Source organism: Heliangelus exortis, chromosome 1 (assembly GCF_036169615.1).
Source record: "Heliangelus exortis chromosome 1, bHelExo1.hap1, whole genome shotgun sequence".
Taxonomy (NCBI): Eukaryota; Metazoa; Chordata; class Aves; order Apodiformes; family Trochilidae; genus Heliangelus; species Heliangelus exortis.
The window spans coordinates 183519238-183547089 of record NC_092422.1 but is presented as its reverse complement, the minus strand read 5'-3'; the positions used below and the strand labels follow the sequence as shown (position 1 = coordinate 183547089).

General features: G+C 39.0%; 1 protein-coding gene across 4 annotated transcripts in view; it reads left to right on the top strand.

Moving 5' to 3' along the window:
- The window catches only part of PIK3CG (phosphatidylinositol-4,5-bisphosphate 3-kinase catalytic subunit gamma), a 35881-nt gene extending 25678 nt beyond the window's left edge, over nt 1-10203 (top strand). For all 4 annotated transcript variants that reach the window (XM_071733931.1, XM_071733929.1, XM_071733933.1 and 1 more), the window contains 4 exons: nt 441-571; nt 1154-1265; nt 2929-3086; nt 8164-10203. In XM_071733931.1, coding sequence (XP_071590032.1) covers nt 441-571; nt 1154-1265; nt 2929-3086; nt 8164-8445 — 683 coding nt within the window. In that variant the 3' untranslated portion in view covers nt 8446-10203. The remainder of the gene's footprint in view (nt 1-440; nt 572-1153; nt 1266-2928; nt 3087-8163) is intronic.
- Nucleotides 10204-27852: the final 17649 nt, after the last annotated feature.

Below are 27852 nucleotides of genomic sequence, written 5' to 3'. Positions count from 1 at the left end.
CTCTGTCCCAGCTCTGGCAATGCTGGTGTCCCCAGGCTGATGCAGATTCTCTTTAGCACCTCAAATTAGTGAAGTAGGAGAGAAGCTGGTGGTAATGTGAATGGTAAAGGGGCTTCTGCAGGAGATCAGGACAGGAGGTAGTTCCTCTCCTTGGGAAAAGCCTTTTGCAGAGAGTCTCCACTTATCATTTGATTATTTCAATTTTAAGAGATTTTACCTTCTCATGGAGGAGTTTAGGCTGCCAGGCTAGTTATGAGCTCTGTCTGGTTTCAGCTGGGAATGAACTAGAACCTCTGTTGCTTGTAAAATAAATTTCTGCTCACAATCTATGAAATTCTGCAGTTGATTTAAAAAACACAGTTTTAAAATTAATTTTGCATATTTTTAATATGCTTTGGTCTAAATTTAATAACTTCTGACTTTTTCCCTGTTCTGTCTAGGAATGATAGAAATTGTGAAAGATGCTACAACAATTGCCAAAATTCAGCAGAGTACAGTTGGCAACACTGGTGCATTTAAGGATGAAATACTAAACCAGTGGCTCAAGGAAAGATGCATGATTGAAGAAAAGGTGAGTTCCTTGAATTTTTAAGTAGGATTTTCAAATGCACCCTACTAATTCAGGAGCACAGAGCCCATACTGTTGTGTTTGTGTTACTTACATGAGTTTGAAAAATCCTGAATTTTCCCTGTACTCAGCTTCAGGTGTCTATGAAAGAGCCTTTAGCATCCAGCTGGCATCTGGGTTTCTCTGAAACAAGGTGCTTTTGAAATTACACTTTTGTCAGTAATATTTAGAAGTGACATAAAGAGCAGATTCAAAGGACATCTAGGAACACTGAAAGGCAATGTGTTATTAGAGGATTTAAATACAGGGTTGGGTACTCATAACTGCTTTGCTTTTGCAGGTCCACTGATCTACTAGAGTTTTCTGCCATCTTTTTTTCTCAGAAAGTATGGACAACTGTGATTTTATTTGTGCTAAGGGATAGAGCACAGTACAGGAAGTGCAGTGCAGGGCAACAGTGTATTTTGTAAGACACTTTGTCTAACTGTTGATAGATGTGTTGACAGAAAGGCATATGATTTTGAGAATGACTGGATTTAGTTTCTAGCACTGAAGCATTTAACATCTCTAAGATTTTATATATAGTTTCAGGCAGCTGTGGAAAGATTTGTTTATTCTTGTGCTGGATACTGTGTGGCAACCTTTGTACTTGGAATAGGAGACAGGCACAATGACAACATTATGATTACAGAAACAGGTAAGTTATTTTTTGAGAATTTAGTAAATGTGGGGACTGTCTGTACTTCATTAGATTTATCTTTCATTTTAATAAATAATGCATTTAACAATGAATGTAGAAACACAGTCCATTTGCTTGTTCAGGTCCTCCTGTGACAGGGAAATTGTGACATGTATTGTCACCCCTTTTGGCCTTCATATTGGTTCCATATATTTGTCATTAACAATGCCATTCTTTTCCAAGGATGAGTTTGTAAATGTAAATGTTTGGTAAATGGGTTTGTAATGTAAAACCTTTTTTTTAGTATCTATGTCTAGAACTTTGAGAAGCAGACAGCTGTTTATCTGTCTAAAGTGTGGATGTGGTTCTGTCAGTGTGCAGTGGAACTGTAGCCATGTCAGAATTCAGATATTAATGGGCTGTTTTCACTTCTGAGGAGCCTTATTATGCCCTTGTAGAAAAACCTACAAAATAAGCACGCATGGCATGCACTGGTTTTGCAACTGAAGTCTGTGGGATCATTACAAACCTCCTGACAGAACCACAGTTTTTTTGTGTTACAAACCTGAGAACTTATTTCTGTAGCTGCACATTGTTTTACTTACCTGTGGAAGCCCCACATGGGACTGCAGAATAAGTGGTAGATATGGAAGGGTTTTATTTGGCCTAAGAAATTCACTTTCATGATCCTCTTGCTTCTTAATTACTCTTTATTTAATTCAAAGAGACAGAAAATACTTTTGAGCTTACTTAAAAGACTGTATATTTAATATTTATCATATTATAGTTAAAATTTTACAAGTTGAAGGCTGAAGAGAAGTACTTCCCTGAAGGCAGAAATGAGCTAATTGTAGACTACAGTAAAAAATTTCACCAGAATTCCTTAAGGAAGACAAAGAAATGCTTTAATTTCAACATTACATATAATATGAGGCAATGTTAGTGATCACTGGCAAAAAGCGAGGGACAGGTCAATAAAAAGGGAGCCAGAGAAAGAAAGTTTTTTCTGTTGTGGTCAGGAGCAGCTTTAGAGTGTTCAATGGCAGCTGTCTTGAGCATCAGAAGCCAGAAGAATGTCAGTAAGAGAGCTGCAGAATGTCAGATTTGGTGGGTTGGAAGGACTCAGAACAGTCTGAAATGCTGGAACATGTAAGAATGTTCCACCTGTGGATCACTGTGAAATATCATCCTATATCATTTGATGTTTTATCTTTTTTTATACGTGTTTATACAGCACAATTATGAATCTATGTTTTTTTAAGTAACCATACTGCTTTATCCTTACATCTTGTCTGTCAGTGAAAGTAATAAAGTAACCTGAAGAGCAGCAGCCACTCCAGTCCTTTCTGTGTACCAATCCTTAAAAGGCAAATTTTTTATCACTTTCCTGGGAACTGATACCCTCCTACAATCTCAAAATTATCCAAAGTACAGGCAGTTTAGAAATTGGTAATGCATGTCTGAGGAACAGGCGTGTTCTGGTGAATGACATTAGTCAGTAAAGTAACTTCACCAGGAGGACAGAATTGCATGTTTTTGAAAAAGAAAAAAAAAAGGTAAAATAGTATTTTCTGCTGAACTAAAGAATGATTATATATACCCCCAAAAAGATGGTTTGGAATTATTGTAAATAAAATTATCATATTTAGCCTAACTATGACTTTTTTTTCTCTTTATGAAGGGAACCTTTTCCATATTGATTTTGGCCACATTCTTGGGAATTATAAAAGCTTCCTTGGAATTAATAAGGAAAGAGTTCCTTTTGTGCTGACTCCAGATTTTCTGTTTGTCATGGGCACTTCTGGAAAGAAGACAAGTCTCCATTTCCATAAATTTCAGGTAAAAAGTTAATAGATAGCTGCAAATCAGTTAAGCATTTTTTTTTAACCTCTGAAATGAACATAAGTGCCTTAGTTTTTGAAGGTCTGTGCTCCTGGGGATTATGTTAATAAAATTTACTGAATCATAATATGATTCCAGGATATTTTAGGCTGAATTAGGAGCAAAAAATATCTGTAGGACTATGGGAACTAGAATTCAAGCATCCACAAAGCTGCATCAGAAAGCTTCAGTTAGCAGCAGATCAGATGGGCAGTCCTCTCTTTGTTTCCTGTCTTGGTTGGAAACACTTTGGAGAAGGCTTCAGGGTATGTGCCATTGGTGGAGACTCAGAGCACTAAGCAGAGCTGCTGTGTAGGATTCACAAGACATTCCTCACATGGCTTTGTCAGCACTATTCCCTCTTGATTCTGCCCTCCTGTTCTGGAGCTTCGACTGCTCCATCTGAATGGAAACCTCCAGTGTCCCTAAAGCTATGTCAGATTTTGGTTTTGTGACGTGGATAGACTTAAATGTTCTGCAAGAAAGGAATGGTGTTAAAAAATGTATGTTCTGTCACAGCTTCTATTTGAAACTGAGCCCCTTTGAAACAGTTGTTATTTGTCAAGCCTACGTAGGATGTGAGCATGGATGTAACAAAGAAAAAATGCTTTGGATTTTGTTTAAAAGGATCACTAAGAGCATAGCTGAGCAGAAGTAAATGGATGTGTAGGGTGTTATTCCTGTGCTTATCTTAAGGGTCTTTAAATAAGTGCCTGATTTAGAAAGCAGATTCTCCATAATACCAGCAGAAAAATTTTCCTCCAGTGAGTCAAAGCAAAAGCCTAACCTGGATGTTCTGCATTTTCTGTGGATAAATCAGCCTCTCTGTCCTGGTAAGGAGCCTGGTTTTCTAACATGAGTACCTAATTAAGGTTCTTAGTGTTGGCTAGTGAATATATCCCTTTGAACATATACATGATAGTACAGCAAATAACAAGGTAGTTGTCATCTTTGGGCCCAGACTTCTGAAAATAACTAAAGAACCAGGTGCAATTTTTGAGTCTTTGTTTTGCACAAAGAGTAGCTTTATCACAGTGCAGGTGTTTTGAAGGGGGCTTGTAGTTCAAAAGGTTTAAGAGCAGGGTGGGTTTTCTATGGGAGAGGAGTGCTCTCAAAGAAGCCTCTGAGCTGTGCTGTGTACAGGAAAGATGCTGCTGCCACAGCTGAAAGCCCTGTGCAAGTGGGAGGCTAAAGCACCACTCTAGGGCATCTCCTTTCACAGAAGAAAGCAGAAAATAGTTGCAAGTATGAAAGTGGAGAATGGAGAAAGGAGAGTGAAAATGGAGAATTAGAAGACTGGCAGCCCATTAGTGTCTGCAGTGAGGCAATATTGTATGGATCATCCAGCTGTATAAAGGATATCTGACCTTTACTTCAGCAGCCCACATCCCAAAAGCAATTGGAGGTGATTTTGGCCTTAGTGTCTTTGCTATTCAGTCCTGGCTTTGTCTAAATCCACATTTTGTACTCTGGTACAAATTTCTAAATACTGCTGCCATCCCACTAATGCAGCTGGTTTGGGAATGCTGTGATTGTGCCAGTATCATTTCTGGTAGTGTCATTAACCAGAAGAAAGATTAATAATGTGCTTCACTTCTGTGAACTGTGACTGTGATATGTGACCTGGTTATTTTAAGTGGGATAATAACAACAATAATACTAACCGAAAAAGAGTAAGTTCATGTACAGTTCTGCTGCATTAGATATTGTTTATAAACTGCTATCCCAGGAGTACATTAAAAGGCTTTCTGTCTCAAAGAAAAAATTAAAACACTCCCTTACATGTAAAACAGTGACACAGAGCAAGATCTGTATCTCATATTTTGCTGTAAAAGTTTATGTTTGAATTATATGGCCAGAGTAAAAAAATAAACAAAATTATAGCTTAATTTAAATTTTTCAACTGCTTGCTTCAATCTTGTTTCCTAATACTGAGGGATTCATTCAGTGTTCCTGCTTACTCATTCATGTATTAATGGAAAAGTCTCAGCATTTATTCTTCATTAATTTTTAAGAGCATCTGTCATTAATTTGTACTTTGACTACATTGAAGTAGAATTTACTTTAGAGTAATCCTTTGGGTTTTAGATGCTCTGGTTTTTTTTTAATATTTTAAAATTTTCACTTAAAAAAAAAAATTCTCTGTCACCTATTGGATGCATTCAAGTGTCAGAGAAGGTTAATTACAAATAATTTTTACTGAAGTTTACTGCAACAGAGTGTAGTTCTTTAGCAGTGAACTTCTAAAGCTGTCAGTGGCCTGGCAGCTTTTCTGAAATTACCAATAAATCTCACTTCTATTAGCTCTTAATCTAAATTTTGCTTCCCTTTTTGTTTGTGTTCCTTATTGTGTTTTAATGAAAATTAGAGGCCAGAGGTTATTAATGACATCACAGAAATGCATAGTAGGAAACAGTATTTGGTGATCTTTGGTCCTAATTGCAAAACTGTGTTTAAGCGTGACTTAATCTGAGAAAACAAGTATTTTTCTGTTCCATCTATGGGTATTACAGCTGCTTTAGTACTCTCTAGATTTCACTTGCTCTAAGTGTCATATGTGGTGCCATTTCCTTTTCAGTCTTTGGCTAAAACCCATGCAACTGTCTGAGCCCTATGTACATGCAACTTTTTCACTTCTTACTTGTAGAAACCCTTGAGAGCACCTAAGCTAAAACCTTCACAATCTTGTGAGCTTTGTCCATCTATCTATTAGTTTGCCTAAATTTGTCTTTGCTAGTTTTTGCATTACATTTTAAATGCATTTTTAAATCATATTTAGTTAATTTATTATCTTTTCATTACTCTGCTGACTTAATAACACAGAGATCTGTATTTTCAGTACAAATCAGATTCTTTTACTAAAGGTGATAGAAAGCAGAAGTGTACATTCATCATTGAAAAAAATTATTTGTAGTATACTGCACAGGGAAGGGAATGCCTATATAATGGAACCTCAGCACTTGTAATATAAAAATGCTTGACCTGTAGTATACTAAGGACCATTTCAAGCTCTCACAATAATAATTCTTTATTGTTTTTTGGACACCAGGATTTTGGTTTCTTCTCAGCTCCTCTCAGTTTGCCTATGCTTCCAGGTTAGTTAGCAGCTTCCTTAAGCACATGATAAACATCTGCATATCCTTAACAATTAGCTATGTGTTATTTTTTGTTTTCTCTGCCTCTCTCAGAAGTTTAGAAATTAGTTTTCTTGGAAGATATAAATTCAAAACTCCATTCAGTTCCTGTCTAAATAAATTAATAACAGGTAGATACAGATTTTTTTTTTCACATCTTTTCGTGGAAGGACTGCCTTTGAAATGCAGTGATGCCAGGTTCTTGACTGCATAATTGCTTTTCTGTCTCAGATAACCTCAGTAGTGAGATCCATCAACCATACAGAAATGTAAGACCTTCTTTGATATAACTATAAAGAGCTTTCATCTCTTTCAAGGGGAACAAAACACATGCTAACTCTTGTGACAAGATTTCCCTATTTGAAGTTGATAATACATAAGTAGAATTTCTCTCTTTTTTTATATATTTTTTTATTTTTCCCCCTGGTGTCATGAAGAGAAACTAATCCCTGTGATAAGATGATGGTGTGATGGTGTTTTGTCTGGTAAATTGTGCTTTGACTGTTCCAATGTATCTTCTGCTTCAGCATTTCATAAGTATGGTCTTATTTCAGAGCAGAATTTACTTGGAAAGAGTGAAAGATTTAAGGCAATGGGAAAAAAGAAACCCTCCAGACAGATCTTCAACTTACCATCTTCCTTCTGTAGTATCTTCCTAATCTGTCTGGTTGGTTGTCCTGATGTTGCTGATGTGAACAGTGATAAATGTTAAGATGATTTGTGCTCTGTTTACGTTTCCTAAGGAAGGGGAAAAAATACCATACACCTTGTCAAAAATAAAGAGTGTTCTAGAGGGCTGATGGGTTGGTTGAACTTTACAAACTTGACATGAAAATATTTAGATTTCTTTTAAAAAATTCTTTAATAAATCCATATACATTTTTGGAAAGGTTAAATTGAATATTTAATTGGGTAAAGTTTTTATTGCTTCAGCTTTGATTTTAATAGCAACAACCTTCTTGGAAATATTTTTCATCTTTCTATGTTACTGCATTGCAGGCCCAATTTAACTTTTGACAACATGACTGATTTCTTCATTGCTTGTCTTCTAAGATGCTATTTCTAAAAGCAGATCTGTAATAAATTTAATATAAGAAATAATAATTTCAGTTTAAATGTTAGTCACCTAGCATGAAATACCCTTTTAAAAATCAATGTGTTTTTCCAAGCTGCAGAAATTCCATTCTTCTAAAGGTTATTTTTTTGTTAAGCACAAATTAGTTATATATGGAAGTGAAATAGCTATAAAAAAACCCCTATGGAATTCAGAATGACAGTACATAAACATAGAAATCTTACAGCAGGGCAGTGTGCCTGAAAACTTAAGCTGTCAGCTGGAAAAATTTCTCAGAACACCAAGCCTGAAAAATCTTCTCCATTAAATAAGCTGTCATGTCTGCTAAGTTAATAGACATATATATAACATGAAGAAGAGTCCCCTGAGGTGCTGCTTTATTCAGTGTTTCTTGCCAGCTCTGGTCTTTAAATGGGAACATACCAATTGGAAAGGGAGATACTGAATTATGATTGCCTTTTAACAGCCACAGGAAGAGATTATATGACAGGGAAATTAATTTGAAATTTGAAATTTTAATTTGAAATTTTGGTGCAGCCAAGGTCTTAAACTTCAGTAATTAATATGATATTATTAAAATACCTTTAGTTTGTACATCAAAACAGTACTTTTTGCCCCAAGATATAGTGGTGAATGAAGTAAAACCAAGCTATGGGTGCAGAAGTTCGTGTTGTGCTTCTGCTCAGGTGAGCAGCTCTGTTGGGTCTCCTTTCTCTGAGGTACTTGAGTGTTTGAACAGAGCTGTTTAATGGGAGCCTTGTGAAATTCCTATACCATCACTCTCGTTTCACCTCATCCATTAACAAATGGTTCTCTTGTCTTGTAGGACGTATGTGTGAAGGCTTATTTAGCTCTTCGACACCACACAAATCTGCTGATCATCCTGTTCTCCATGATGCTAATGACTGGAATGCCCCAGTTAACCAGCAAAGAGGATATTGAATATATCCGGGATGCACTGACAGTAGGGAAAAGTGAAGAAGATGCCAAAAAGCATTTTCTAGATCAGATTGAGGTTTGCAGAGATAAGGGCTGGACTGTGCAATTTAACTGGTTTTTACATCTTGTGCTCGGGATCAAACAAGGAGTAGAAAAGCATTCTGCTTAATACTTTATGTAAATTAACTGTGGGTGCGAATAGGAGGTTAGTGACTCTACATGTTATTTATGAATTCTGAATAAATGAGCAGTCAAAATTGCCTTTACTTTGCTGGCAGCTTAAATGGGTCTTCTGAAAAGGCAAAGACTTTTGCTCTGCCCCTCCAGAAGATCTTAATGCAGTTAATGTTTTTTTTCTTGTATATTTTAAATGCCTAATGACACTTCAGGCTGCTGGATTCTTTTCACTAGTTGCTTTGCTGATGTGACCTGCATTTTTCTTATTTTGTTCAGTATCTTTAGATAAATATGAAGGAACTTGAATAGATAATAACCTGCAAATTCAAATAAAAATCCACTATGACATTATCTTAATTCTTCATGAGGGTTAAGCCCTTCAAAAGCAGAAAGATCTACTTAAAATCTATTGTTGTATTGAAATCCCTGTAGGCAATTCACTTCTCAGGATGCCTTACACTGAAGTGTTCTTCACCCACAAGCTTCACTTATTTTCCTTCCTTACCACTTCGTCCTTTTTGAATTTTTAATATGGTATCAGCAGAAAACAGCTTTGACTCTATCACTAGAGGAAATGACATTGTTATTATTATTGTTATTATTATTATTGCCTCCTGACACAGACAGCCAAGCTCCACTGTCCTGCCAGAACCTCATAGTTTCATGGAGCTTCCTTAGGTCTGAACCAGTAGATCTGAAGGTTTAATTTTGAAAGGTTTTTTACTATACCTTTTAATGGTGAACATCCATGTTATATTACAGATTATATTCTTACTATAAAGTTACTAAAATGTCCACTCTATAGTAAAAGCTTTGTAGAAAAAGCAATGGTACTTACTTATTCCTCAGAGAAAACTCCTTATGTGAGAGTAATTGACATTTTACCAAATATTTGAGAAACCCAAAGTTATTTATTCTTTGGTAATATATTTTCAGGATATGCCTAGAAGGAATTAAGTGTGATCTTTGAAATTCTGTATATTTTGCTATTTATTTTTTAATTCCTTAAGAGACTATACTACTTAAATGCTATTTATGAAAGAAAAAAATTCCTTATCTTTAATTTCAATATTTAAACTTAAAAGAGGAAAAAAATGGGCAGTGTTAGGTAGAATTTTGATTTCTCTACTGTAGGATGCTGGCAAATCATCAAGTCCTATGGCAGGAAAACATATATAGAATGAATTATTAGTCTTTGACTTGAATTATTATGGTATACTTCCTGCTAATTGGTTTTTACCAAAGAGAGAAGAGGGCTTACAATATTGCTTTTTTGCACTTGTGCCTGTGTAATTTCTTCTTTCGTTGTAGTGTTACATGGGTTTTACATGACATATAAATGATTAACTGAATTTTTAAATTCTGTTATCAGTTGCTTTGATAATTTCACAGAACTGTTAAGACTTTTAACTACTGCCATTACTGTTACTACTGAGTGTATTCTTGAAGGATTTTAAATAAAGTACTGTAATTGGTGTCTCAGTTATGAGATAGAGCCAATCTATTCTTGAAGTGTAGATATTTCATTGGTTACTGTACACAACAATTTTTGATGTATATGGTAGGCTTTAGTTAAGAAAATCTAAAAAGTTAAAATGTAGAATATATATTGTTCTGTTACATTATTATGCTGTGCAAGATAAGCTTAAGACTGTACTAAAATATAAACTAAATGGTAAATATTGTCTGTAAAATGATATTTTTAGATTTGTGTTTTATAGATCTAAAATAAATTGACATGTTCTATTAATTTGGTTATCGTCCATGAATAAATAGCTTATCCCAAAATATGCATAAATATTTTTATCCAGTTACTTGAAGACTAGGTAATCTCTGTAAGAAATTATATTCAAAGTCCCACTCAGAGGAATTGTTTTAGTTCCATATTAATAACTCCGTACAACGTCAGGTATCTTAAATTTGAATAGTGTGTAGTATTAGAATTGCAGTTGTTATAATTTTAAAATGTGAATAGAATATTACTGTTTTCTAAGACCATTTTATAAATTCCTGGCTTGTTCTATAAAGAAAAATCTAAAGCTTTTAGTAGGTTCCTCATTTTAGGAGTAAGTAAATCTACTTCTAAATTTCCAGCATGGAGAAATAAATGCTAATTACAACTTGAAAGCAAATGGCACTCTAGAAGCAGCCTCCATTTGCAGAAAAAGGTCTGTGAGACCTCTGCACCAGGGGAAAGCAGTTTAATCTTGCACTGAAATTAAATTATTTTCATCAGCAGTTTACACTGTGCTGTACTGATTTGTACACATTGCTTGTTACAGGCATCTGAACCACCTCTGTTCTGAGCTCATCAGCAAACTTTTCCATTGCTCTCCTTGCCCATGAACCCTGAGTTGTGCTGCCTGGGCAGTGCCAAGCTACCTCCTGGCTTCTTTTGAACACCCCCTCTGCATCAGGCAGTGGGTGTTTGCCAGCCTGACTTCTGGGAGAGCAAAAGCAGCTGCCAAATCTCCTTTTTACCTACAGAACAAGCTATTAAACAGCTTATTGGCACATTGTTTATAAATAGCTGAACACGAATAAACAGCTTGGCTTTCCTGTGCCTTTGGAAACCTCCACCCACAGCTGACTGTTCTCTGGCCAGCCCTGACACCAGGAGAAGCAACACAGAGATGTGGGGTTGAGTGGAGTGGTGGGCACAAGGACTTCTCTGCCCATCCCTGTGCAGTGGCAGCTCCCTACCCAAGCTCTGAGACCAGGAGCTTCAGCACAGCTGCCAGTTCCAGAGCAGGAAGCTGAACCACAGCTTCCTGACTTCAGGCCTAATGTTTTCCAGTGCATAAACACACCAAGCCTTTCAGAATAAATGGTTTAGAGTGGGCTATAAAGCAGGAATTGCAAATTGGTCACTAACCACATTTTTCACAGGCTCTAGCACAAAAGACAGAAAGTTAAAAAGGTTTCTGAGTGGGTCCCAATTATCATCCTTGTCTCCTGCTACCCCTTAAGGTTATTTATTGACAATTATTTTTTAAGGGCTGCTTTTTCTTTAATATGTATTACATTTTATTGACAGCCTAAATTCACATTACTATTGCATGTAACAGTGGAAATTTTAATCTGTTCTTAGAGTCAGTGCCTCAGAGTCAGTTCTGACTTGCCATACATACACTTCAGCTCCAGCAAAATCCCAGAGATGCTGGATAGCAGGGAGTGAGATCCCAAGGCTCCAGCCTAATTATATTCCAGGGCAGGAAGAGAAGCTGCAAGGGAGCTAAGGAATACAGCCTGATTATATTTTAGATCTTCACTGAATACTCTGTTTGCACTTTTTAATATCTAATCCATCATTAGCAGAATATTTAGCCTTATTTATCTCATATTTAGCAGAATTTCTTCTAAAATGTGATTGATGATCTAGAGATACAGACAAACTACTGACTTAAGAAAAAATATTAATGGTAATTTTAACTCTTTTAAGGTATTTTTCACTATAAACCTTTTTTACTGTCTACTGCAACTCTGCATGCATTAGAGGTCCCAAGGATTATGTAGATTCTGAACTGTGCTGATGACTTTCTAACACAGTTCGTGTAAAGCAATATTGAAAATAAGAAATTATTAAAATTAAAATCTGGGATACCAAACCAGCTGCAGGGTCTAGTGGGCCCTTTGAGTATATCCCAGTAACACTGAAGTATCTGAAAAAAATTGATGTGCTTTCATGAATCTTCTCATCTTCAATTTACTCAATATTTATTGGAAGGAGGACTCCTGGACGGAAATCTGCAGGAAGAGGTTCCTGCCATGCTCACCACACTCCCTGTTTTGGAGGCAGAGTTCACCAGAGAAAATACTAATGAGGTTTTAAACTGCATGGCATTCTTACAGAAAATAATAACCCTGTGAGATTTATACATCATTATCTTATCAGAGGAAAGAGGCATTGTTGACTAATAGTATGATAGAGGGAGAATGTCAGGCATCAGTGTGTCTGTCATAGCCAGCAAGAAAGAGGCTGGTGTCCTGCCTGTTGGTCATGAGCAAGTGGGCACCTGACAGGAAAAAATCCTTCCTTTCTACCCCTGGGAGTCAGGGGTTTGCTGTGTCAGAGGGTGCACAGCAGCACTTGGCAAGAGTCTTCCACAGGCTGGGGAAGGCAAGCAGGCAGTGTTGAGAAAAAGATATGTCACTTCTCAGGTGATCTCCTGGGGATGCAAAAGAAGAGGCTGTCACTTTGGAAACAGCAGCAGCAGCACAGTGCCAGAGAGACAAGCCATTTAATTTTAGCTAACAAAAGAGTCCTGTGTATGGCAGAAGTGCTATATCTAGTAAGGACGAGCACATCCCACACCTTGGTGCAATATCTCCAGTGTTCAGCATTAGGAGTCACAGTTTACAAGAGCTGGTCATACTTTCAAAGCTGTGCTGTCTATGTTTATCACTGTTTATCACTGATCCATTTATTAAACGCATGAGGAACAGTAATCTGTAGGTAGCATAATTTCTTGAAAGGATAAACATTGAGAAGATACACAAAGAAAGATCAAATCTAAATGTAAGGCAGAATAACAGGCAAGATCCCTGAAAGGAGAAAGATGGACATGTTAATGACCCATAGTACAAAGCAGTTTTAAAACCACCAGCTTTTTAAAACCAGCTTTATGCTGATTGGCCCTTTGCCTTTGAATAAATCTTCCTTTATCAAGACTCATTATCCTGCAGAAGGCTACAAGGGTTCTGACTATTTAATAACCCAAGAACTCTGCCACCACGATGCAGTTCTGTGATGAGTTTGGTTCCCTAACAACTCAAGATATGACCAGAGCTGAATTTTGCTCAGAATATTTACCATTAAATTACCTGAGATTTAAAAATAATATTAAAAACAAACAAACAAACAATCAACCACAAAACAAGGAAAGAAGTCTTGTGCTTCTTCTCCAAATCAACCAGAAAGTGTCTGGGATTGGTATTAAACTCATCACATGAAGAACTTATTTCCCATCATGATGGAAATGCATTTTTCTCTGAAACATTTGGAGCTGGCCCCTGTCAGGGACAGGAGCTCTGGCTGTGATGGAGGATGGCAGCTCTTCTGCTCAGCTGCCAAATGTCTCTGCACAAAAGAATCTCTGTGAGATAAACAGGTGTCCTCAGGAAGTGCTCTCCCTCCAGCCATAGTTATCGTTCATTTTGATGTAGCTGATGACAGCACATGGGTTTTACAAACCTGCTTCTTTCCCACAAAATAGGATGCGTTTTCCAAAACTTATAAAACAGTAATTCGGCCTGCCTGGAGTGATAAATACCCAGAGATCTCAATAATTTTAAAGCTGTCTAAAACCAAAACACTCTAGGCAGTGACCTTTCAATTCAAGGTTATATCTCATTGCAAAAGCCATGAATTATTTTTCATGCCACCTCAAACATTGCATTCTAGGGAGATGCTAATTAGCTAAACATGTCAATTTTTCAGTGGTCCACCTTTGGCAATGTGTCTCTGCAACAGCACACCAAAACAAGGGTGAAGAGTGGCTTCTAACAAAACCAGAGACTTGAAGGTCCTATGGAAACTGGGAAGGGGGTGGCCATTGGGTGCAGCTTCATCTTTCCCAGAGCAACAGGGACTTCAGGGTTTAAGTGCCAGGATGATCTGTGTGCTCTGGGGCTCCATTGCAAGCCTAACCACGTTGTACTGAAGGGCAGAAGCCATTTGGCTCATCACTCAACTTTTCTGAAAAAGAAAAGGCAGAGTTCTGACCCCCTGAGGAGGGACTGGCACTGCTCACCCCCTTCAAGGGCTCTGAGTTCACAGCCAGCACCAGCAGCAGAGTTCAGAGCTCAGCAGATAAGGCACAGTACTGAAAGGACCCTTTTGTGGGATTCATGCAACTGCTGTGCACACTGTAGATTCAATGTTAGCTAAGTGTCCTCTCAAGGATCTGAGGAGTGCATCTCTCAGAAGACATTTTCCTACAGTCTTATTTATTCCCACTATTCTCCTTTTCTTATTCTCCCCCTGCTTTTTTCTGTAAATGCTCACACGAGCTCTTCAGAGATTAATGTGTGTTTTTAAATCCTTGGTTATCTTTATATAAAAGCTTGTTTAGTTCACACTGTCCTATGGAGGTCCCTATTCCCACAAGCCATCTAAACACAGACAACAATGTATAGCATTAGGATTTAAAAAAGAGCAAGAGGACTGTGTTCACAGTGTTGTTAGCACCAGAAGAAAGGAACCAACTGTATTGAAGGGGGCTGAAGCACAAGACCCTCAGCCCAAACTGAAGATTTAAAACACCTCTAACTCTCCAAGTATATTTTCAGGGAGTTGACTTTTTTGACTTCCTCCACTTCCTTTGTCCTTGTGTGTACACACAATTGTCTTACTATGAAAAGACAGCTATGGATGACCAAATAAATCCATGCCTCTCCATGGTTGCTCCTATGGTGTCTCCTCTAATCCCATCACCCCTCCAAGAAGCCAAGCACCATTCATTCTGTGCTCTCTTAGATGACTAACACAGGACCCCATATTCTTTTTCTATAACAGGCCTACAGAGTATATCTGGAAAAAGAACAATTAACACACAAGAAAAATAGTGGGGTTTTCAGTGGTTTTTTCCTTCTACCTCATGTTTCCCAATAAATGTTTACATGAGCTCCAGAGATGTGTACGCAGAGGAATATTTTTATGACATCAGCCACCCCCCTGCATGCTGGGAAAACCCCTGCTGTAGCACCCCAAAAAGAATATTTGTCTCAAAACAGCCACCCTGACAGAATGGACATTGTGCTTGGGTGGAGGCTTCATCTGAAAACCCACCTCGACTCTCCTCTCTCAAGGAGAGACCCTCATTTGGGTGACCACCCTGATAAATGGGGCCCTGGTCTCACAAGAGCAGCCCCTCCTTTAGTGGCTGTCCCGGTAAGCTGAACACTGTCCTTGCAAGGGGAGCTCTGTCTGATGGCCACCTGACAGGCAGGACACTGTCCTCACTCGATAAGGGACAGGGGCAGACGAGCTGTGCCCTGCAGAGGCGGAGTGACATCTTGTGTGTGCCCCGGGTAAAGCCACTGGAGCGGGTGCATGTGCAGAAATAAGGGATATTGCTGTGTCATCCCATCTGGAGGGGCCCAAGTGAACACCTGGCTGTGCAAGATGTGCCAAAGCCCACCCCCAAAAAAAGTATGGAGGAGGCATAAAAGAGGCACACTCGAAATGCTGGATGTGCACCCACCATCCAAGGACCTGAACTTCCTACCAAGATCATCGCTGGATCCAAGGGTGGTGATATCCTTCCTATTTCCCCGGTTTTTTAGTTTCTCTCTCTCTCTCTCTCCTTATCTTGTCACATGAGGGTAACATAAATTCCAACTTAATTAAGTTTTACAACCCAGAGCTTTGTTAAGTTTTGTTGGTTGTAACCTGTTGTTTTGACAATTTCCTTAAGTTTTGCTAAATTATAATCCATTGCCTTGAAAGTAGGGTTCTGCTGAGTTCTGCCCTTTGTGATCCATTGCTTCGAAAGTACCATGATTTCTAATTTGCTAGTTGTAATAATGACATGCTTTATAATCTTACTTACTTTTAAGTAAAGTTGTGTTTTGTACAAACCTCTGGGGTAATAATCTTACTTCTAGATACTGTGCAGAGAATTCCCAAATGGATTGTTAAAAGATTAGAGGAGGAGAATTTGGCCCAGCTGCACCTATACATCTCTCTGAAGGAACTCAGAAAGCAAGGGGGTCCAGTCCAAATCTCCGTGGGTTGACCCCAACTCCAGGAAACTCTACCTGTACCCACTCTGTGGGATGTGGTGTTTGGTTTGGCCCCCACCTCTGGGGAGCTGTGCTGACTTTGTGGGATGTGAGAGTGCCACATCCACCTTGTGGGTCGTGACATCAGCCTATCCAGAGTGGCCTTCAGTTAATGCAAAACAACCTTACATCCATTAAGTTTTAATCCGTAGGTAAAGGCATTCTGCCTTTTGGTGATCTTGGAGGTCTTTTCCAACTGTGACAATTTTGTGGTTCTGTGTCATTATCCCCCCCTGTTGCTCAGGATCTTTGCTCCGGTTCCTCAGTTCTATTCTCTTGTTGCTGTTACTTGGACCTCAAAATCTAAAAGCAGAATAAACTTTCAACTTTTTATAGCCAGGAAATGCATAGCTGAATGTTAGTGGGGAAAAAAAAATATATATATATATATATCTATATATATATGTGTATATATATATATATATAGGTAGCCTGAGATTTTGCCAACACCTGCACAAGGAGAAACTTGCTAAAATTCTCCTGAGTGTGAATCCCTTTAGAAAAGGAATCTAACAGCAAAAGCAATCAGGAAAAGCTGTGCATGTATGCTTCAAGGTGCAAAGCACTGTAAGACCAAGCTTTGCAAAGTTTAATGCTCTGTATTCACCCTCCTGACTACTATCATCGATGGGCTCAAAGAACTTTATAGTGAATACACATTTGGCTGGAAAAGCAGAGAAATCTTGGTGCCATTAGTGCAGTAGTAGCAGAAATGCAGCCTTTCTCAAGGATGGCAATGTCAAAAAAGCAATGGTGTGACACCACCACAGTCTAGAGTTATCCCAGCTAACATAATGGATGTATCCTATCCAAAACTGTGACCAATCTCTCTTCAGCAACTGGACCTGCTGAGAAACAAGTTAGGAATTTTCAGTACTCCTTGTACAGCAACACTTCAGAGAGTTCCCCTTAGTGTATCACCTTCATGAAAGACAGGCCAATTAAAAATATGCATGGAAGAGTCTTTGGTGTGATTGTAATACCCTAATTTACAACAGAATCAAAGATAAAGCACAAGAAATATCACTGTCATTTACAAGATTGGGAGAATATAATCTGAAAGCAAATCACAGAAAAACATTTAAAAGCCCCATTTTGTCAAAAAGTTGTGGAAACTGCTGTCTAGGTGGCAACAACCTGCCAGGATTTATTTAAATGCAGCATATATATCACTTTACAGCAAGACCTCCCAAAACCTGAAATAATACCTTAACACTTGACATACAACTTTAACACCACCAGAAATAGATGACTTGCTGGCACCAGGGAGAACAGCACTGTTACAGGGAGAAGCTCCATGAGTGCAGATGAGGGCACACGCATCCATGTAGCAACATTTCTGTTTAAGCAGGGGAAGGAAATATTTGTGGGTGTCAGAAATTTTGCAAATTCATAAAGGGAATGATGGAAAAGACAGAAAGATGGCATGGAAAAATAGCATGATAGAAGACTGAAAAAAACCCAACATGTGGGGAAACATGAACAGATAATTGCCCCAGCTGCTCAGTGATGACTGGAAAAGAAGGTAAAACAAGACAAATGAGACTGACTCTTTTAGGACAACCAGTCCTTGAGAAGAATTTAGGAAATCTGGTTAACTTGCAGAATGACAAAGTATTCTTGGCTACTGAAGTCTTTTGGAAGGAAGAAACAAAGTTAACTCCAGAGTATGGACTGCAGAACAGAGCACCAACCATTACAACTAAAACATATCAGTGGCTCTGAACAGATACTCAGGAGACCTCTGGGTATGGCACAGAGAGCAAGAATGATCAGAAAAGAGTTAGAGGCTGTTTCCTCTGTTCAAAACATCAGAACTCAAGGATGGATAATGCCTGATGCACCTAACAGAGCACAGTGGGGGTTGGTGGACAATCTTTCTTAACTCAGGGGAAACCATGACCTGCTGATAGTTGATTGCTTTTGATAATTTTTCAAACTCAATCAAATGACATGAGAGCCAAAAATACAGCAAACAAGGCTGTAAAGGTGCCAGGCAGTAAGGGGAGATGTGTACAACAAGGAAACTTCGACCTTCCATGTGGTTTCACATCCATGCATCCCATTTAGCCTCTCCAAGTTGTTGAGAGCAAGGTGTTCCTTCTTAATCTGCTGTGTACCTTCTCCTAAAACCTATGGTTTACAAAGCCTTATGCCAAGCTAGAGCCACCATCTGGCATAGAATGGGTAAGTGTAGGAAGCCCAATGTTAGTACCAAGTTCAGTGGAATAATCCAGCCCTGCACATAAGCTGTATTGGCATCTCTTGGGCCCTGGCTGCCTGATTGAAAAACGACCTGCAAAGTGATTTTCTGGCACTTTTACCAACACCTGACATTAAAACACAGTGGCTTGTTGAACTGAGTATGAGTAAGTGCAAGAAATAAAAGGAAAGTGCTATTGCCTCTAGGCTTGAAGCTTTGCAGCAGGATCTAATCCAGGAATTCATCTGTACTCAGTGGTTTTCTTGAACAAAAAGGCTGGTAAAGGAGGGACAGCTGGCAGTGGAGATGCAGCAGGACAAGTTCTTGCTCAAGTCTGCTTTCAGCAAGACCCTGAATGCTGAGAGCTTGTCTGAAAGTCCCTTGCTGTAATTCAGTGTCTTAACTGTTTTGCCCAAATAAAAGCATCTTTTCCTTAATTCTGACCAAGAAGTCTGTAAGAACAACATCAGAACTATTCCTGTAAAAGCAGGAGTGTGACTTAGCTTACTCAGTAAATACCTGCTTGGGCAGATAAGTGGATTAGAGATGGTTTATGAGATGTTCATACCCATGAGTTACCAGGTGTCAGTGTTTACTAGATCAGGAATTGGCAGTGAATTTTGTCAAGTAGCAGTCAACAACAAACATTTGTGGGATTTAATGGATCTGTACAGGATGAATGTTTCAGACATGCACAATCCACTCTCCATATTATCCTTGACCCAACGGTCAGAAATCTGGGAAAGATACAAAAATAGTCAATCAGCTACTAATCAAAGCAAATTAAGGTTGTCAAGGCTTTCCCTCAGTTTACTAAACTACTGAAAATAAGCAAAACCTGTGAGTTGTTTTGAATGCCAAGAGTCTGGCATCATCAAAGCAACATTTGTTCACTGGAAGATGGGCTGGAAATTGTACTATGATAAAAAGTGTCAAATCACTTAAAACTTCCACAAGAAATGTCAGCACTGTGACAAGCAGCCTAATATGATCTGTCCTCACCATAATTAAAACAGCAGAACACTAATTTTTATGTACACAGAAGGGAAAATGCAGGGAAAAAGGAAACTCCTTGCCCCCACATGTGCAATATGCAGCCAACAATATTGAAACAGCAAATGAAGAGAAAATGCATGCAATATTAGCAGGCCCTGGGAACCTCCTGCTTAACATATAGAAAACTCCAATACAGATAACCCAAGGACAGCCGATTTTTTATGTTTTCGCTATAGCTACAAGAATGAAAAGCATCACTTTCTTCATCTGGAGAAGAAGATACATTTTGACAATGTTTCTAAGAATACCTGAAGAATTCCTTTGCTTATGAGAATGCATAGCAAGACAAAAGCAAACAGTCATGTGGAGTTTTCAAGCAAAGAAGAGGAAATTAGATTCTTCTTAATCTTTTTTCAAGTTCCTTGAGCTGAGCTGTGAGCAGACCATTTGTTTGAAAAGTTTGTTAATAAAAAGTATATTTAGTTTAGCTTAGCCCATATGGGTCTCCATTCCTTCACACAGCCTAAATAAAGGCAATACATTAATGTTTATATTGGGGCATTTGCCCTTTCTTTCCTCAAAACATAATTTCTTTTACACTCTTGCTAACACTGCCATGTATGCAAAGCTTAAGCATAGAGTAAATTTCCAGTTAAAAATATAAGTTAAATACAAACAGTGGATAGCCAAGGCTATTCATTCCATAGGCATGGCCTTCTGGGAGAAGGAAACTTGGATTCTCTTGTTGAACAGTGGCAAATTTGGGATGAAAATAAGATATTGGAAACAAGCAATAAGATAACCCCATGGTTGTCTCTGGGAGATTCCTGGTGTTGCTGCTTCACAAGGGGAAAGAAGAGAGGAGCTGAAATTCCAATGGTGAGCAAAAGGGCTCACATTGCCTTGGAGCTCAGGAGCTTTTGAATTGTATGCAGGCCACGTGCCCACTGCAGATGAAGAGCAGAGAGGCCTTGGTGGGAACAATTGCTGCTGCTTTCTGGATCTCTGCTCTTAGCACATCTAGGAGCATGTGCTTTGGGTGGCCAGGAGAGTGTGTGCCACCAGGTTAGCAGGGAAGGAAGCAGCTAAGGTCCAACAGAACAAGGAAAGAAAAGTTTTGGGTACCAAGCTACAAATACCCAGTTTTGTAGGAATCTCACCAATGCCAAATCACAGTGAATGAGTTCCAGTTCAAGCTGGGCTTGGGAGCAGATGTACTGTACCCAGAGGAAACAGGAACAAGTCAGAGCTGGAAATTTAAAGCCCACTTCAACCATGTCTCCTTCAGTTCTTGGAAAAACAGCCTCGGTAAATCTCTAGTCTCATCATCATGACAATTTTCCCATCTTGTTGGCTAAACAGTACCAGCACTAAATATAGGTCTCTTTGGCATGCCAGCAAGAGCTTGCCAAGCATGAAGGAGAGCAATTTGTCCTTCCTGAGAAGACACGTGCCCCCATCAGGCACATGGTACAAAGCCAGACACAATTCACCCCAGAATGGCAAAGAGCCTGGTGTGTTCCCACACTGCCATGTTCCCATCCTTGTAACATGGAGGATAATTAGAACATTGTAGGGCACAATTTTTTTCCAGGTAAGAGCCACTCTTTGTAAGAGAACTCATTGAAATGCAATGTTAAAAAGTAATGGAATTTAAAAAAAAAACAAAACCAAAAAACAAAAAACAGGGAGTAATCTGGTCAACTTTCACAACATGTTTTAAGGTCCTAAGCCCACAGATGAGACTGCTCCACCTCTGGTTATTTGTAATATATAAAATGGTTTGTACTAAGCTCTGTGACAAATTGTCACAGCTGTCAGATTGGGCCACAGAGAAACAAGCTGCAGTTGAGAGGGAATTGGCTAATTCTTTAAAGAACAGGCATGCAAATAAACAATTTACTGTGGGAGACCTGTTTAATGTAATACATCAGTTGATTTTGCTCAGAAAATGAGCTAATCCTGGGGAGAGACCCCCAACTTCCTTGTGAATCTTTTCTGATGCATCATATTCTTGTAAATTCAGACAGACTGGTCCAGTTTGAGGTAGCTTAGTCATCTACAGAGTCCCAGAAGAGACTTTAACAGAAAATATGACATTTCCATTTTTTCAGGACCCACAGTGTTTCCTCCAAGCAAATAATCAGTTTTAGTTTTACACTAGAAAATGATTCCTTACAAAAATACTTCTAAAGAATAAAATGTTAGACTTTGAACAGTGAAAGCTGGTCAGGCACAAAGGTCCATAGACACCCATCTACTTCCAAGATAATGACCTAGGACAACAGAGGAAATCACCCAGATCTGGAAAAGTTAATTGCTCTGTTATTGTCAATGCAGCAAATGTATTCAGAGATGACCAAAAGAAAAGAAGGAAATCAATATTGACTGTAAGTAGGTCTATACACACATATATAGGTATTCTATACAGTTTCCTATGTAATGAGCTATTCTAGATATGTTCAAAGAACTATTTTTTTCTAGTTGAAAAGTCTGAGGAAAAGGAGGGTAAAGTGCACTGGAACAATAGAGAGGATTTTTGTGCTAAGCAAAGAGCTTTGCACTGGAAATTTTTTTTTAATTTGAACCAACAGCTATGTAGTATTTGCCACAAACAACAGATGAAAAGGGAGTTAGAAAGTTAGTTAATTAACCATGGAATCATCATCTTGGGTTTGGAGGACTTTTTCCCCCCTTCACTTGGAGTAGTGAAAGAAAGTGAGTGCTCTTTGGCTGGAAAACAGCTATTAGGCACTCACCTTTCTCTCAAGAGTCAGACAATCAGTATTGCAGTGGGCTCATTCTCTTTAGATTTTGCTTCTTGGGTTGCTGGGAATAAAAGTGGCTTTTCTGTCCTACTGCGTCAGGAAGTAAAGATATTTCTGCCATATAATACTTTTATTTTTCAAGGATAAGGTCATCTTACTGTGCCAAGAAAACTCTTTTTAAGGCTACAGAACCAAGTAATTCCAAAAATGCACTGTTTTTTATTTATGTTAATACATAGTTTTCTAGCATTCTGTCTAGCCCAAGGCATTGTTGATATTGACACGAATACACACTTGGCTGCCAAACAGGCCTGCAATTGTAGCTCACCCATATTAAATATAAAAACTCTATAAAGAACCAAACACCAAACAACCAACTGTTAAGACATCACTGCATTCTAATCACTGATCAGAAGATTCTAATCTGTTTTCAAAACAGATTTTGAGTGGGTTTCAGTTGTGGCCACTTCTTAAAAAAATCAGAGATCCGTACACTCCTGCTTGTCCTGTTTCACCAGAGAGTGAATAATCTTTTCCATGTTTGAGCTATAACCATTTTAGCAGAGCAACTCAGCCTCATTTTGTAATTTCTTCTGGGTGAGTAATTCCTCCTCACCCAAGCAGTCCCATTGAGTTTCCATTTGAGCAAGAAGTTGCAGGATCAGAACCTTTCACCCCCAGCACTGCCCCTTTTTAGGGTGTAACTATTTTTATTCTATTTTTATTCTCCAGCTTCCAGGCAAAAAAATGTTGACATCTAGACTGAGGAATGCCAATGGTTGAGACACAAAAAGAAAATAAAAGTAATCTACTAAATTATGTTGAATTTTTTCAAGACATAGTAAGCAAGGATATGTTATATCCTTGTATAGCAAGGATATGTTTATACAATGGAGTAATTTTAAAATATCCAAATGTTTTAAAAGTTAAAATGTTTTAAAAGTTAAAATATTAAACACTGCACATATTTAAAATGAAGTAATGTTAAATGCTTTACTAAGTCATAGATATATTTTTTTTAATAGACACTTTGGTAGTAAATATTTAAAAATAAATTCTAGCACTGATTATTCTGTCTTCAATAAAATATGCTCTTCCATGAGCATTCAGAAGAACTTTTCCTATATTTTCATAAATTTACAAGCAGAAATAAAACCCTTCCAGGGACAAAATACTTATCTACTCCTTAAAACAGTTTGGGTATATGTCAGTCTGTACTTATTTATTAAAAATTATAGACACCAGTCACTAGTGACAGGGGTCACCCTGTACTTGGGAGCAGCTGTGTCAATGTCCCTGATGGGGGGACGGAGTGAACCTTCAGCAAGTTCCCAGAGGGTACAGAACTGGGAGAAGCTGTTGGTACAGCAGATGGATGTGCTGCCATCCGGTGGGACCTTGACAGGATGAAAGCTCTCCAGTACTTGTACTGGGACTCCCCGGGACAGGAGAGTCATGGAGATACCCAGTGAGCCCATCCCAGGGCCACTGATCAAGGGCAGGCAGCACCTGGCATCCACAGAGAGGCTGAGGGAGCTGGGACTGCTCAGCCTGGAGATGCTGCCAGACTGTTCAGCAGTGCCCAGCAACAGCACAGGAGGGAACAGGCAGGACCTGAAGCACACAATCTCCACATTCTCCAGAGGTGCCTGCCAGCCTCAGCTGCTCTGTGATACTGTTTTTTCTCTGTACTTTAAAGACTATGAGGCATTGTTCTCATGTCTTTGTCACCCATAATTAAGTTACCATTTCACAGGAGGAAATAACATGAAGCTGATAAGACTTGACCTCAACATCTGCATCAGGTGACAGTTTTTAAGCAGCTTCAGTGAGCTCTGTGTCAGTTCTGCACACGATTCACTGAAACACTGACGGGATACACAAGGTTTTCACTGCTTGTAAAATGTAGCCATAATCAAAGCCTCCTGTTTTCTGTGAAGGCAAACCAGTTTTACTGCAATACAATCAATACTGGGTCTGTGTTGCCCTCCATAATTTAAGAGATTTGTGCCATTTCCATGGCAGAAAGAAGTGTATCCAGATGTATGCCAAATCTTCCCTTACAAAGAGGCTGCCTGAGGAGGCAGAAGCCTGCAATGCTGCACTCCTCTTGCTTGATGTCTTTCACTCAAAAGGATCTCCACTGCCCAAAGGTCACTGCTCTTATTTTGGCAATCAAACACTAAAAATCTCAGTTGCAATGAAGCCCAAATTTATTTGGCAACTGGGCACATTAGATCCCAGGACATGATTAGTTGCACTTCTCTAGGATGGCCCCTGCCAGAATACAATGCCTTACAGTCCCAGGAGAGGCAGTGCACTGCTGTCTGTCTGCCCTCCCTCCCCATTCCTTTCCTCCTTTCTTGCCATCCATCTAGGCCCATGTCAAGGAGGGAACAGTGCTGCCAGCATCAGATATACAATAACACACAGAGGTGCAGCTGGAGAAAAGGTCTGCAAGGAGTCAGTCCTTCCTCCTGGTCTGTTGTGGTACTCCCTTCTCTCTGCTTCTCTGCTAAAAGAGTAAGAAAGAAGGGCAAGAACTGGTAGAGTCACAGAGAGATGTCTGACTCCTGGAAGCACACAATAGATTTGCAGATGTGCCTGACATGGGCCTTCTCAGGGCAGGTGAGGAGATCTCTGCAGTCCCAGCTCCTGTTTCTTTCCTCCCACCTCAGCTGCATTCATGGCTGGGCTTCTCCATCTAAATACGTGCAAAATTACAAAATTAATGCCATGAGGAGGACTATGAAGCTAGGTTAGCACTTTCTGCATTAAGGAAAAGATCTCATCCTGATGAATATCACATTGGAAGCTGGCAAAGGCAACAGTGTGGCACTGATCAAACACTGAAAATCTCCCTGTGCACTCCACAATCAGCATCCTATTCTTCAGTAAGGATAAAACCAGCTGGACCTTGCTGCCAGCTCCCAAAGGATAATCTGGCTGCCTAATGTTAGTAAAACAGGATATCCACTGCCTGCATCTTTCCTCTTCTACTCCTGTTCAAGGAAATCTGTGAAACATCCCTCTTGCAGTTTTTCCAGCCACACCTTGACATTACTGAGAAGGATTAAAAGCTGAGAACTTACTCTGAAAAATGGCTCATCCTGCCAAGGCTATGGTTGGTCAAGGTGAATTTTCTCACTCAAATATACTCATATTTCTGTGCCTGCACTCTTGCTGCATTCCTTTTTCATTATCTTCAGAAAAGGAACATCAAACCAAGCATGTAGTTATTGCAGAATACCAAAGACAGAAAGATGCTCCGGGAGTGATTCTTGCCTTTCAAAGTGACTCTTCTGGGGCATTTTTCCCCCCTTGTCTTCCTTATTGAAAAGGCAGACAGGCTATGTTTTGAAGTCTCTGCTAGTGTATCCACACCAATGGCCTTTCCTAGGACCCTTTAGGGTGGGACTACCAGGAAAGATTTGGATCTTTCCAAGATATGCGCTCAGGAGAAGAAGGGGATATGATTTTGAGAAATATACAGATCTATATGGACTTTGAAAGCTGTGCTGTTTTTACAGATCCATTTGAACTCAGAAGTCCTACAATGCACTAGCTGATTGCAATCTATACAAACTGTATGAAAAAAGACTTCCCTTATTCTCAGAGCCAGATCTCTTAATAGCCACCAATCTTTGAGGTGTTCAGAGCCCAAAATTTAGAAATACTTGACAGGTCAGAGATGTCACCGGGGACAAGCCTACACCTCTTGCACCTCTAGATTACAGTGACTTTTCCCTTTTGTTTCTGTTCCTTCTGGTTTTGTGTTGGAAGAATAGAAGCATTCTGCAGTGCATGCCTAATACAGATGCAACTTGGTCAAATGTAACCACCTTTGAAAACAGTTCTATGTAAAGGCCTGTGCTGGAACAGCAACTGTGTCTGAGCACAAGAGACCTTGACAAGACCTTACAGTAATGATATAACAGGATGGTTTGCATGGATGAAAGGACATTTTCAGATTGATTTTAACACACAAATAAAACCTTAAGGAAGCGAGAGAAAAAAGTTCATCAAGTGAAAGTGAACTTAGGGCAGAAAATTATGCTGATCTGAAAAACACTATGCAAATTTAATAGATATGTTGATCAAAGACCATGTATTTATTCAGGCAAGTTGTCCTTCTGGGGCAGGTTCCGCAGCTGAAGCTGTTATCTTGCACAACAGATGCGTTATCAGCTTGAACCTCTCCATAGTTCCTTATGAAACTGTTGTGTTGCAAATCAGTCTGAAACCTGATGTACTCTGGCTAGCCCCAGCTCATGAATGGCTCCTACAAATTAATCTGCTACGAATTTTGGCAGCCTGAAAAACTGTCCTGCAATGTAGGCCCAGAGAGAGGGAATTCAGCAGATCACCGTCTCCCCTCTCTGTTACACTCAGCAGAATCTAAACAGAGCAAAGTTTCTGCCCTGTTGGCTCAGGATGCAGCTGCAGACACGCAGCCTTTAGAAGAAATGAGCATGAATATCAGCAGACTCTGAAAAAGGAAAACCCAACTGTTACCACCAGTTACACAGCTACCCTTTCAGCTCCACATATGTAACCCTTGTTCTCAGCAAGGGGGCTCAGTATGGCAGGGATCAGTTACATGGTAAAATATGAAAAAGTGCTGTTGCAAAAGTACTTGAATCTGAAAAAAGTACACTTGGAAATAAATAGGGGGCATTGGGAAATCACATTCTGGCAACTGCACAAAGTGTGTGCATTTCCCATAGAATTGAATAAAAATAGATTGTGCCGAAAACAACGATAAAAAACTCATGGGAATGCATGTCTGGTACTGTTTATATTCCACTCCTGGGGCTAAAGTTGGAACATCCAAAGGGTGGTGCAATTCTGAATTTTACTTTAAAAAATTTAAATATTTGTTTCTTATAAAAGTACGTGTGTACTTTTGTATACTTTGATATAAAATCACATACTTTGTTTGATGATCCATAAGTCTATATCAAATAGCCAGTCTTAACTCACTGCAAGCCAGCTAAGTTACTTACACTGTATCCCCAGAATGATTGACATGATGGGGTCTTTAGTGTCTGTAGAAATAGAAACAGTAATGTCTTACACAGACATATACATATATGTGTGTATTTATTTATACATGCACACACAAACTTTCCTGAGAGAGAGATCGAGAGACAGTCTTTCTGGTCCAGAATCTGTAAAGGTCATTACATTTAGATTATTTTTTAATAAAATGCACATTTACAAGTTCTTATAAACAAACCGTCCAGAGACAAACTGGAGACTTGGCACTTCAGAGAAGAGCTCTGCAGCATCCACCTTTGTCCTTTAAGGTCTGCTGGATTGAATTAAGTTTCTTCTCTCGAGTGTAGCGGTTACACCTGCAAACACACATCTCACACAGACCAGGCAACATCTCAACCCCTCTTGTCTGATGCCTTTAGCATGCAGAAGTGTCTGTTACACACCCTGGCATGTCTGCCTACCCAACCTAAGGTGTGTGCAGAGACACCCAAATTGAGAAAGAAACATATCTCCCATCAAGAATAAATACTCATTTCTTTCAGAAAATAATGAATAACAATTAAAACCCTCAGGTAAAAAAGCCCACAAAAACAAACCAAAAAACCTCCAAGCAAAAACAATCAAGCAAAAAAAACCAAACAAAACC